We start from the raw sequence: 13991 nt of genomic DNA on the forward strand, positions 1-13991 counted from the left end.
TTCTTTTGTGAAATGTAGGTAATGAAAGAATTTGGCCCCAATTGTAAATAGGATAATAGTGATTTTTAAATGTATTTTGCTATATCATCAAAATAAATTGTGATGTAGAGTAGATACCTGGATTTAATTTCAACCTTGCATGAAGTACATAATTGATTAACTAGAAGAATTACTCGTTAATTAGAAAAATGTCAGAAAATCCAACACTCAAAGATACATGTAGCTGATCCTGAAGTCAGGTGGGACAATTTGGCACTTAATTGCCTTAAATGAATGAGTAAATCAATGCTATCACTACGCATTCTTTTTTCCAGGGAACTGTCTCAGTGCTGCTATTAACAAGTTTCAGGCTATGGAAGTTCAAGTGTAAAACTCTGTTACATGTATCAGTCTGCTGGAGTGAAAAACAAACCCTCTCAAGGCAAACAGAATCCCACTCACCCCGCTGCTGGCCAAGTCTGAGACACCAGAGATCTGATTTACCCAGCAGCTGAAAAAGTAAAAAGTAAAAAGAGAGGGAAAATGTGCTTGAAAATATATTTACTCTGAGGCTGGGAAACATACAGGTGCTATGGGATCTTACCCAGAGGAAAGACAAATATCCTTGATCAAAATGAATTTAGAAAAATGCATGCATCCAAAGTCCTGGTCAACCACTTACACTTACACTTTGATTTTGAAGGCTGTGAATAAGATTTGTTTGAGCTGTTTTCCCTAAACTGCGATAACGCTTTGACCACTCTTTGAGTGACCACTCTTGGGTTATAATATGAATCTTTCCTTTGCTTTAAATTGTGATGCCACTAGTCATCTGATCAGACACCAGGGCTGAAGAAGGAAAAAAAAAACTCTCCTAATGACTGCCTCTTATGCATCAGTGCACCTACTAATGAGCTGCCAGGAAAAGGCTCTACAAGACTTTGCTAAGGTACAGCAGGAATGTGAGAAGCCTGAGCTATCACTTCCCTGCTGTGATCCCTGCCTTTCTACTAACAGGGAGCCAAGGCTCCAAGCTACTAATGAGTGTTAGAGAGAGTGTCCAAACCAGCACTTGCTGCTTAGAATCCACCTGCCTGCCTTCAGATTTAGTGCATGATGCATGACAGTGGGAGGCAGTGTTATTTCTTCTTTTTAAATAATTTAGATTATATTGATTTCCACCCTATTTGGGATTTTTTTTTTCCAGTAAGAGACTTTCACCTACATGGTTTCCTCTTTCAGAAAGAAGTATATGGAATTGAGGATCTCTTTGGGAGAAAGTCTCTGCAAAATAAAGAAGCTGGTGCTTCTCCGCACAGATTAATTCTTCCAAACAAAAATAACCTTTCACCCTTTCTCGGGTTTACCACACTGCACTAAAATAATTAATTAATCTTTTCGTAGATGTTCTGTGTAGAAACCATATTTTTAAGCTGTCAAAATATTAATGTATCAGTTTGCTAAATGAGTTGATAATTTAATCGCACTTCTCCCTCCACCTATTTTTAAAATTAAAAGCAAGCTGTTTTTGTCCCAATTATTGTGGCTAGAGTTACAATTCAATTATTTTATTATTTTAAATTTTAATATTAATAACTTACAATTTTGTGCCACATAATGTTCTATCTGTTATAATGTATGTACAATACAAAAAATACCAAAAAGAGAGTTTACGATTTTTTGTACAAAATACAAAATAAATAGTTTTATAGAACTTATGTGTGGTCTCATTAACAGTTGCTTTTTTTAGGGTTTAGTAGCAGTTGTAATTTTTTAGTCAAAATTGTGTTTTTCTTAAAAATGCATTGTATTGAAGTCTACTTGCAAAAAGAGATTATCAAACATAAAAAATGAATTTGAAATAAATTATGCAGTTAGTGTTCTGTTTAACCTCGTATCAGAAACAGAGGGAAAATTAGTATTCTTCTATTGTCAATATGCTGATCTGTAAACTCTGCTCTTTAAATATTCATTAACTTAGAACATAGTCTGCTTTTCACACTGATTTATAATTCAAATTATATGAATGTTAGATTTTGTGACATTTCCCTCTTAAAGACAGCATTATCTATTACAGCTGTGGATATGTTTTAAGAGGGTATTATAATATTATAATTTACACCAATGTTAAGAATGCTTTAATTTATCTTCTTTCTAATTATGTGGAAAAAAATCATACATTCTACTCTGAAGCCTACGATGTAGAGTTTCTAATGGTACAGTGAGGAAATGAAAATCCTCAAGCTTTTTTTCTTAAATGTTCAGTGCCACCTAGTGTAACCAATGAGGTAAAATGCCATATGGCCTCTTTTAAGATGCATTTCTTCTGCACACCTGGCCCTAGGAAACCCAAAAAGAACTTCTGCCTTTTTTAGTTGTACTCTGTTATCTGAGTATTGTAATCTATCTCCGTCATGCATGGCAACTCACAACTACTTTGGTTCACATAATACGTGTCACACAGAACCATTAGTCTAAACAGGTCACTCTAAGGTCATGTATCACTGAGTGAAAATATGGGCAATGTTCTTCTCAAGTGTGAGCTGGACAGTGATCTCAATATCTAATCTTTAAACCTCAAGGGCTGTGTGAGCATTAGTTACACTCTTTAAAAAAATGAAAAATCTCGGCACGAAGAGTTTGGCCTGAAAAGGAGCACAATCGGGGTATTCCTTTTCTTAGACTTGAAAATCACACTGTTGTTGACAATAAAAAGAAATAGATTTTCTTCAGTTCATGGAAGTTGTAATCATAATTGCCAATGGGCAGTATTAAAAAAACTGTTTCCAAGACAGCCATGCAGGACATTACCTTATATCACTGCCCTATATTCAATTACAAATAACATTTATTTTTTGCAGTTGTGGTACATGTACAGTGATGTTGATTAGCATTTCCATAAGACAAAAATTCAAAGAAACACAAGAAAAAATCCCTACTTAGCCTACTGACCTCTACTTCATTACAAAATGTAACAACTTGTTTGCTGGGTGAGCACACTGTGATTATTCATGTCTGAGAATATTTTCACTTTTTACTCTGGAGTAGGTAAAGTCCTTTTGGGCACAATGACGGATTGACAGTGAGGATGTTCTATGTGTGATAAGCTGCGTGGGGTTTCATAAATACCTGGGCCTAGAGCAGAGTGACTGAGTGCATGGTCTATTTCATCTGCAGGGAGACTGCAGGAAAGGGCAGGAGTCTGGTGAGAGACTGTGTCCCAGCCTCAGCCATTTTTGCAGTACAGGAAAAAGATACAACAAAAGGAGGAGTGGGTCCTGATGTGCACTTTCCAAAGGAGATTAAGATCAGCTTTGCATATTATCAAGAAGGTTTCAAAATGAAGACAAAGAAACACAGATTAAAAACTTGAGCTTGCAGTGATGATAGTGAAATACAGAATGTAGAGAATTGTGCATGCTAAACAGTAGGGAGGAAACAATAAAACAAATGTCAACCAGAGAATGCATATATAAAATGTTAGTATGGTTATAAAATGGTTATGCATACAGTATAGTATATACAAAGAGGACCTAAATCACATCCAATGCTATTGGTTTCAATACTAATTTTCTGCATTTTAAGTGACTCGTGCTATATTTAATATTCTTAGTGCTTTTATTTTTTAATTCCCTTATGCACAGTCTAAGAAGTAGCCTTTTAGAATCAAGTTTCCCTGCTGATGATATCCATTGTAATTGGAGACGTCTCAGTTCTTGGTCTGACCTTGAGGGACATATTTAGATTTCAGTGTATCATGTTAAGAAGGTCAAATCTCTGACCAGATGACCAGTAGAGTCAGAGCTGACACTGCATGTCCCTTAACAGTAAATGAGTATAGTCTACCACTATTGAGTACTCTGATCTCTAACTGACAGCATGGAGTTTGGTCATATGAATGTAATTAATAAAATAAAAATAGTTTCAACCACTTATGTGTATTTAGTATTAGGAAATACTAAATACACAAGAACACTGAAGAAGCAAAAAATTAAATCATACTAACCCTATTTTTCATTTCATCTGAATCTTCATTTTTCCAAGCTACAGATCTGCACTGAATCAGGAAGAAATTATTCAAAGTGGTGTTTTAAATAAATACTGAGAAATACAGTGCTTGTCAGTGTTAAAAAACAGTATGTATTTCTCCATATGTACTAAAGAAAGTCTGTTGTAGAATATTATTTTGAATATTATATGGTCTCTCTCTTCCAAACTGATTTCAGTGCTGCAACAACTTTTTTTACATTATGGTGAAGAAACTTTTTTCTGGCATTCTAAATGAGGTCTTATGACTGCATTGTAGAATTTGGACATAGAATCTACTGATTAAATGCTTCACTTAACTATGCAATACTGTATATCCTATCATTTGGTTTGTATTTTTATTGTTTCCACATTTTCTGTAACATACAGTAATATTTCAGCTCAGATAACCTGATCGATTTATTCAAACTTAGGGTATAGATTATGTATAGGTATGTGCTAACAACACACTCTATATATTTACTAACTCCACTTGTCTATATTCACATACCTTTATAGCTTCCACGTTGTTTGTTTATCTGTTTTGGTATTATCAGCAAACTTGACTGACTAGTTTACTAACTATATCGAGAATGTAAACTACCGATATAAAACAGCAAGAAAACAGGTTCCTGTGGTACTCATCTGAACATTCACCTATTATGTGTATTTTCTGTTTTTTATTGACCAGTTCTCTACTGAAACCATCTCCTAGCTGTGAATTAAAATTTTATAAGGAGCTTTAGCAAATGTCCAACGCAAATCTGAATATGCCGTATCATCTGTTTGTTTCTGTTTCCTTCACTGTTGTTGTTGGTTCAGACAACTTTCTAATCAGTCAGTTAGACAAGACCTACCCTTTCTAAATCTATGTATTTTTCTCCTAGAATCCTCATACAATACTGATGATCCTCTAGTTCCTGTTCATAATGTTGCAAATAATGGAAGAAAGACTGGGCTATAATTACTCAGTTTAGTATTGACAGTTTCCCTTTTTATGGATAGGCTGCACTGGCAATTTTCCAGTACATGGATGCTACACCTGCCTTGAGTGACTGAACAGTTTTGTTAATGGCCTATGAATCACATCTCTTTGTTCCTTAGGTACAATTGGTAGAATACTATCAGGCCCCGGAGGTTTCTCTGTAGTGCTCTTGTTGCCTCTACCCTTCTGTCTCTTCTATTCTTATGATATTTAATACTGAACTTTGTCCAATTTCTGCCTGAGGCATGATGTTAATTTCTTCTCGATAAACACCGGAGTGAAATACTACTTCATTCATTCTGCTTTTTTTAGCCATATGCTTGCAAATCCTCCTACTGCCTTTCGATTTCTTAAATCATTTGGGCCACAGCTTTCTAGTCACTGCATTCTAGCCTCATTCAGTCTAATGGATTGCTTCATTGCAAACCCTTATGTGTGGACCAAAATTCACCTTTTGGTCTGTGTATTTCCACACAAAAACACCAATCCATTCCCAGTAATCCTTTCTGACAAAAAAAAATCATTTGTGTCAAAACCAGCCCTTCTTAATCAGTAAACATAACTGGTTCAAGTCCTATCCTTCTCACAACAGTTACAGGAGAAGTAGAGTATTATGTTGAAGAGTTGGGAGAGAACAAGAGGCAGAGTCATCAGTGAGCTGTACTTTGTGCCCAAGGTAAAGTGAAGGATTTCCTTTGCTCTTGCCTTCCACCCATGTGAAGGCTTGTGGCTGCCGGCTCACAAAGGCTGTTGTGCCACACCCAGGTGGAAGCAGCACCTAAGTTATGGATGGCATGGGTCTCCTCCTATCTTAAAAGTGCTTTGGGATCCTTTGGCATAGAAAGTGCTTTGGTAATGCAAAAAAATCATTAATATTTACTTATTTGTGCTGACATTTGTAATAGAATACCAATGTCACCGTTTCAATTAAATAATTTCTAACTTTTCTACTATAAACTGTTATGACATACAGTATTTTCTGACATTTCCAGTCTGTTAGAAGACAATTTCATGAACACCATTAGGTGAACAACAGTGTCACCTGCTGGTGATACGCGTTTACATTCTTCTTAAAAAATGTGGTGTCAATTTGTGTCGAACTGAGTGAGATAAAGATAATAATAATAAAAATAAAATAAACTGTTTGTACTATAATGTTTATTGGTTTTGGAAGATGGGATATTTAAAGGATTTCTCCTGTTCTTCCGCTTTCTAGAAATTACATTTTTGGCTGCAAAACAGAAACAATTCCAAATTTAACTAAAATTAAATTATTCTTTTAAAAGTACATTTATACTAAAATCCTATGCAAATGAAATAGTGTGGCCAGCAACAGGTAAGATGTTTGACTGTAAAATCGGATTTATCATTGTATTGTTGTGAATATTTATTTTTTTAAATAAATTCCAATGGAAATAATACTGAAGGAAAGGAATGTATTGTAGCATTAACAAGTGTCACCTCCCATGAAAGCTGCATAATTGAGTAATCATAGACAAAGCTAATGGCATACTTTACCTTTTGTTATTTGCTTGTAATGTTACATGTATAATGTGCTTGCTAATAAAATATAAATAGCTGGCAGTGCATTTTTGCAGTCTGCCTCCAGATTTGACTCCTGAGGCAAGGCCTGTCTGTTTTATTTGCTTCTTGTTAAACTTCAAGACTCATCAGCATTGCTGCAGCTGTTGTAAAACAGATTATTATATGTATCTCATTGTTATTGTTTGTTGTCCCTCTTTAACCATTAATGTTTTTTTAATTACATTTTATTTCTAATGAATTCAACAGTGGCTCTGAAAGGAAAGGTTACTGTGTATTTATTGATGGTTTTACAGTACCTTGTAAAGGAAATCAGACTGTAGAGTATTTGTGTAGAACACTGTTGAGAAAAGACATGGTTAACATTTTACAGACGATTGACAACTGGGGCTTTTATGACTTCATATTTCAAGTGATATATGGTTATATATGGTTATATGGTTAAAAACTGGAAAGTAAAATATATTAACTAAGCACAGTGTTATGGTTACGTTTATGGAATCTAGATGATTTAACATCTTCTGGCTTATTATAAAATAGAATATGTAAGTTAAATACAGCTGAATGACATCTCCCTGTCTGAATCATTATGCGTTTTATTTGTGATGTACCTGTATATAGAAATTAAAGGGGTGCTGCAATGGTATTTTATACATTATGTCAGGGTTAGAAAGAATCAGCATTGCTGAGTGCATTTCAAACCACAATAAAAGTAAAATGTACACAGTAACTTGTAAAACCTCCAATTTACATCACAAAATAGACAATATTTCCAGATACGTGCAGCATCATATTGCTGTCATTGTCTAAAATTCAGAACAAGACAACAAAACACCCGGTGAGGTAAGCAGCCGCATTACAGTGTAAACAAGCAGGGTTGTGAATACAGTATATCTCTTTTAATTCAATTGCAATATTGTTCTTGACTTCGAGACAGTTTTGCTGACAAATACAGTACTATTTACTTATTAACTTTGCTCTTCTTAACACATTCAATCATTTCTGCAGAGAAATGTCTGCTGCATAAACTGCACTTATTCACTCGCACATCACATTATTTCAGTCAATGAGTACTGTTTCTACAGTGACTAATGAGCAGGAAGGGCCACTTCACATTGCAGTTTGCACAAACTCTTGCTCTCCCCCATGGTGAGACCAGTGGTTGGCAACAACAATGGTGACCATATGGTACACTGTTACAAAGTTCATGATTTTGTGCTTAATTCGAAATTTTTAAAAATTTTCTTGCCCTTTCTTGACTTTCTGCCTGCAAGGATAGGCCCTGACTCCCTAGCAATTCTGAATTGGAAGAAGTGGTTAGAAAGTGGATGGAGAGATAAAAATTAATGTTTTGTGCTAATATTTACCTCTGCTGTCACAAAATTGAGAACCATTCACTTTTTAGAGTTTGAATTGCACTTAAATTATGTTTTAGCTTGATTTCTAAGTGTTAAAAATGTGTACAGGATTTTAAATTGGCATGAAGGTGAGACCAATAGTAACTCTATACATTGGAAATGTTACTCTTCACAGAATCTACAAAAACTATGTTTTTCCTGTTTTGTTTTTCTGTAACAGCGTAAGCTATTTATTTTGTCCTCATTAACTGAAATAAAACCAGTTTGCAGGTATTGTCTTGTGGGATTATGTCCATTTCCCTCATAGAGCCTGGATAAGCATGTGATTCTTCTCTGGTCTCTAAGTCACAGATGCCTCACGTTGTCACAGTTAATCCCACAGATGTTCAATAGGGTTCATGCAAGTAGGGTAGCCATGCCATACCTGTCACATTCCCATCTCACCTGAAAGCTGGTATAACAGTACGTGGACTGTTGTGACTTGGGATATGCCAGATAGTAAATAACTAAACATACTGTAGAGTATGCTAAATATACTTTACTTAACATGTGTTCCACTGAGATGCTGATCTCAGGTGATGATGATGATGAACATGTGAGTGAATATTAACCATAACAGCCTCATAAGAGGACATACACCACAGGTTATGCAAGAAGCCTGTCATCACAGATAGCAAAAACTGTCCATAACCTTTCTTTTGTTCTTCTGTTCCAGAATTGATTGGGAATCATAGATGGACAGCAAATTTCAAGTCTTGCAACAGTTTGTCAGAATCAAGACAGGATTCCCATGCTAAAAAGCAGAAAAATAGAAAAAAAAACATTTCTGTTTCAACAGGTGTCAACACTAATCTGATTAAGGGATTCATATTCTAGCAGGTGGTCTTTGCTTATTCCAGGACATGTAGATGTAATCTCAGAAGTAGCTTCCCAGCTCCTCTTTCTTTTTTACTTACAGTACATCTCCATTATGCAACGTGTGCCTGTGGTGTACCTGGGAGACAAAGTTCATAATTCATCATATACTGGATTTGGGCAAAACAGGAATTAAACTACTATTTGTGGTTCAGAGTAAGAGTCATGCAAGTCCTTAGTAGCTGTATTTAGAATAGGGATTTGAAAATTACAAATGAAATAATTTGGAAAACTATGTAGGAGAATATGACCTTTGCTTCCAATATTAAATTCAGAAGAAAGTAACTAAATTAAATTCATCAGCAAATGATGACCCCTGAAATCATATCCTGAATCTTATCCTACTCCAGTGAGTGCATTTTTTGGAATCATCCAGATGTTGTTCTGTTTTGGAAAAGGAAGCAGGACAGTTGCTGTATAAAAGGGGTATATATGTCAGAAGTTTTGGAAAAGGTATTGACAAATAAATTATTCATAACAATACAGGACTCTGAAAGAAACTCACAACCACCATTACAAACTGCTTTGTTAGATTAGATGCCTTGTCCATGTTTGTGAGGCAAAATTCAAAAGGCTTAGATTGTTTTTTAAAACATAGGTAATATTGTAACGCATTCCACGTGCACCCTTATTCCCACACACTCGCATTCCACTCATTCCACGCATATCCACGCGCACCCGCTTTCACAAACGCTCACGCCGTAAGTGATTAGCCTATCACTTTTCTCTGCCTTCACTATTTTACTTTCCTTCTTCCACCTGTTCCTCGCTCACTATTGTGGTTAGTCTCCTTGAGCTCCTGTCGTCCTCCTCTGGATTATTACTGACCTTCGCCTGTTTCCTGGTTTCTCGCTCTCGCCATACGTCTTCGGATTTGCCTTGTGCTACTGCCCTCTACCGGTTTTTGGATTTATTGCTCGTTTATTGGATTTAGATTTTTTTTTGCCTAGTGTTTTTGGACTTTACTACTTCCCTTTTAGTCCTGCACAGGATCTTTTTACTCTACCAATCCTGATATGACTTCCATCACTACCTTTAGATCTAATAAAATATGGTATCCAGTACTTCTGCAGGTTTTGAAAATGGCTCTCTAGTGATATCTTAAGGATTATTGCAAAAGTCTCTTTTACTGTATATGGAGGCTAAACTTGTTACAAAGAGGACTTAAACATCCCTTGACAAACTTCCCAGAATTGTGACATGGTGTGTATATATATATATGGCATAGTTGTAACAATTTACAACAGTTTATTTTAGTAGTGTTACTTATTCATATTACACATCACAGATTGTAGAAAATAACTGCATACAGTAATTTCTTTTAAATGTACAGTATACCAGAAAAAGTAAACAAGGTAAATCTCCCACTTCAGTACCAGCTGTGGTAAAGTCTTTATTATTACAACTGAACAGAATAAGAATGACTGTAGAGTAGAGATCAAAAACTCTGAAGACAGCAGTTGCAATATTTGAATCTAGACTACTGTGATGCCTAGTCTGTCAATGTCATTGTAAGGATCAATCAAGCTGGAGCTGTATTATGCAAGATCTTCTGTGACACCATAGGATACAAGCAGACATCAAAGACATCAAAGATCAGGAGATGTTATAAAATGATCTGTCTTATCTGGCTAAAAAAGAGGAGCGTAGGAAGTATTTTGGAGATTTTTATTTGATATAGTATATCTATAATATCCTGTTTATCCCTTAGGCACGCATAATGCACCATTGCCCATAATATTTGGGCTGACTAGAAACATTTCTTGCCCAGTAGATCTTTCTTTGATGCCAATATTGTTTTTACAGAACCTTAAGTGTGTTTCCAAAACTTTGGAAAATGTCATAAAACCAGGAGTTTCTGGGTGAGTTCACAGTTCTGATACTTTATGTTGTATCATGTTTGCAACTCTTATGCAACCATATCTCCATTCCATCTGTATTGCACAGCCCGTATCTCATGTTTTATTTCTTTCCTCTTGTTTGTCTCTTGTTGTATTTACAAATTCTAAAACATTATTATTTTTCAAAGAAACAGGAGATAACGTCTGGGTTTACAGTTCCTTTAATGCAGGGGTGCACAGTCGATCGATGGCGAGAACGTTTGGCAAAACGGCTATTTGACTATTTACTTTTTTCGATAGCCTAAAATGTATTCAGATATGTGCATGTAATGTCATACATTTTACTGCCCTTGTGTGTGTTTAACCCTTGTTGAATGGGTTGTAAAAGTCTCTTCCCTGCGTGTTGGTTGACATTGGGGGGAAAGGCCACAGGAACTCCGTAGTGCTTGTGCTACCCAAGAACGTTCTCTTGGTTATTGCCATATAAACCCCTCATTCTTATCCGTGACAAATTCTCCAACAGTTTGATAAGTTTGATTGCCTGTTTGACAGATGTAGTGTTTAAGCGAAAATGATGAAGCAAAGAGACCGAAAACGTACCGTTACCAAAAGGAATGGGCGCATGATTAGTTTTTTGTACTTTCGCATTCATATCTGCAATGCTAGCGTCTACGCAAAAAAGGGAAATATAGAACAACATTTTAAAACTGCATTCAAATTGTATGATGTGGGCTTTCCCGATAAAAGTAAGTTACGGAAAAGAAAAGTGGAAAAATTAAAATCTCAACTAGCAGCAGTCGGTTTTCACGAGGCCTAAGAGGGAAAGCGTCAATCATCGCATTGTTGCATGTGAGCCACGTCCTGGCTGAACAGAAAAAGCCATTCAGGGATCGAGAAGTAATTTAAAAAGCGTTTGTTGAGGCTGCTGACTTGTTGTTTGGAGATTTTAAAACAAACATTTTTGTTGAGGTTCAGACAGCTGTTGCTTGAAATCAAAGTTTCTCAAGTTGTCGAAACATGGTGAATATGCCCAATTAGAGGATGACCAGTGGCTTCTGGATTTAGCATTCCTCACAAACATGACTGAGCTGCTAAATGAGCTGAATGTCGAGCTGTAGGGACAAAATAAAAAATGTCATCGACATGATCAGCAGTGTCTACACGTTCCAAAAAAAATGACCAGTGTTCTCAAGTAAGCCTCTTGGTCCTAATGCTCACATTAAGGTAGGATCTTATTTTTTCTAAAATTTTTCTAAAATGGGGAACATTACTTGTTCACTGTAGCATGAGTCACTTGCTTTTATTTGCTGTCATTTTAGTGATGGGTATCATTATTGTACTGACCAGAGCTTCAAATTCTCACTGGTAGATCGCGCTGGACTGGCAAATGAAAAAGTAGATCTTACATTAAAAAAGGTTGGACACCCCTGATATACTGTACACAATGATATGTTTGCTTTCTGATTGGTTGTCCGATTCTTTGAGGACTCTTTTTTGCATTAGAACATAGTACCTGATAGCATTTAAATTGAAATGGCCACTTTAGTTCCAAGAACTCTGCAACTGTTTCATTTTCATTTTTTTATCTCCTTTCTGTCTCGTACAACATCAACGGCCTTGTATGTCAAAATGTGCCACGCTATTTTGAGTTTGTCAAGGTGTAGATTACCTTCTTGTCCATCAGCCTAATAATCAGGAAAGAAAGAAAAACCTGGGATATACAGTATCTGGCTTTTCCTACTCATGAGTTACCCCTAATGAGCAGAAGCCAGCTGAGGCCAATGAGGATAATGTCCAATTCCTGTTTTGCCCAATCCATCCTCCTGTGAGAAGAGTTGCTCTGTACCTTCTTCTGATCTGTTTTAGCAGTTGCGAAGTGTAGTTAATCACTGAGTGCGAGCTGATTCCCTGAAGTATTCTGACAAACATACTATATGAAAAATGTGAAACTAACATGAAGAATAATAACCAAAGACAGAAAAACCAAAGGTTTCTTCTGATGATTGGAAAGTAAACTGTCAAGCCTCCAGTTTAAATGGGCATCTTAATCCCAAAAGGAAACAAACTGTATAGGGAAGGGGGTCTTCCTTATCCAGACATATTAAATATGAATATGGTCTTAAATTTAATTTAGTTATCGCTTGTAACTTCTAAGGAAAATTAAAATGAAACAGAACATTGAATGCATATTCATGAAATGTTTAAAACCCATGACAAAGAAAACAAGGTAAATGTCACTAATGCTGTATATAGTATATTATATTGATAAATTGCTGATATCTATATTTGATTTGAGATTGGAAATGATGATATACTGTACTTAAACTTTAACACATATAATTCTATTTAATGCTCTGGACATAATTCAGAAATACTGTACATGTACATATACAGTACAGTATATAATAATTATGTCAACTTCAGACAAGCTATTTACCAACAACATTTTGCAGTATCTAAATGTACAGGGCTTGTAAAATATATTACTGATTACTTTGAAAGTTTATTTAAATCAAAACTTTGAGTCTGCTTACAGTACATTTTCTTTGGAGAACAAATTTCTAAGTTTGCAAGTCTTTGTAATTACCACTAGATGGCTGTATAAACTGCTTTTTTCCATAAACCATTTTTTTATGGAATTATTAAATTTTCAGGGTTGCTGCCATCATTATAAAATCATTTTAAACAGATTGATCCTTAAGATACACTGTTAATCTGTTTTATAAGAAACTCCAATGTTCTTCAATCACTGTCTTAGTTAAGAACCAATTTTAGAAACTGCAAGTGATGCAGTGTGTTTTTAGGGCACTTAACGGCACTTTTTAGGAAAAGCAATGGCTTTTAGGCAAGCAATACTTAATAGGCTTTTGGTTTATGTCACTTCACATACTGTACTATGATGTGTCAAATTACTATCTGCATAAATTATTGTTTCTTGGGGTGTCATTGTAATGTAATGGTTAGCCCTGGTGCCTCACAACTCTTGTATCCTGGGTTTGATTCCAGGCTGGGGTGCCTTTAATGTGGAGTTCTCCCTGTCTGTGTGTGGGTTTTTGATGTTCCAGTTTTCTCCTACATTTCAAAGACCTGCCAGATAAGTTAATTGGTGTTTCTAAACTGTGGCCCATCAAAGGTGTACTTCTGACTTGACCCAGCTAGATTAGGTGCAAACTCATTGCAACTGTTTACAAAATAAAACAGACACTGAAGATGGACAGATGAATGTACCTCCTGTCAGTTAATAAACACAACAAACAGCTCAGCCCTTTAGGATTTAGACATTTTGCATTTATCCCACCCTTACAAATAACCATAAACGAACTTTGCTTTTTCTCTTTTTTTCTT

General features: G+C 35.7%; 1 protein-coding gene and 1 long non-coding RNA gene across 2 annotated transcripts in view; both read right to left on the minus strand.

Moving 5' to 3' along the window:
• LOC148649153 (uncharacterized) overlaps window positions 1-13991 on the minus strand; it is a 37529-nt gene that overhangs the window by 7965 nt on the left and 15573 nt on the right. Inside the window, exons 3-5 of the mRNA XM_088606674.1 lie at window positions 6832-6872; window positions 3986-4031; window positions 442-490 (exon numbers count right to left, since the gene is read on the minus strand). Coding sequence (XP_088462800.1) covers window positions 442-490; window positions 3986-4031; window positions 6832-6872 — 136 coding nt within the window. The remainder of the gene's footprint in view (window positions 1-441; window positions 491-3985; window positions 4032-6831; window positions 6873-13991) is intronic.
• Window positions 8108-9669, minus strand: LOC148649154 (uncharacterized). Its single transcript, XR_015926294.1, has 2 exons — window positions 9634-9669; window positions 8108-8884 (listed from the first exon to the last, which is right to left on the minus strand). It is a non-coding gene; the product is annotated as an uncharacterized LOC148649154 (long non-coding RNA).

This window comes from Lepisosteus platostomus, chromosome 14 (assembly GCF_059453375.1).
Source record: "Lepisosteus platostomus isolate fLepPlt1 chromosome 14, fLepPlt1.hap1, whole genome shotgun sequence".
NCBI classification, from domain to species: Eukaryota; Metazoa; Chordata; class Actinopteri; order Semionotiformes; family Lepisosteidae; genus Lepisosteus; species Lepisosteus platostomus.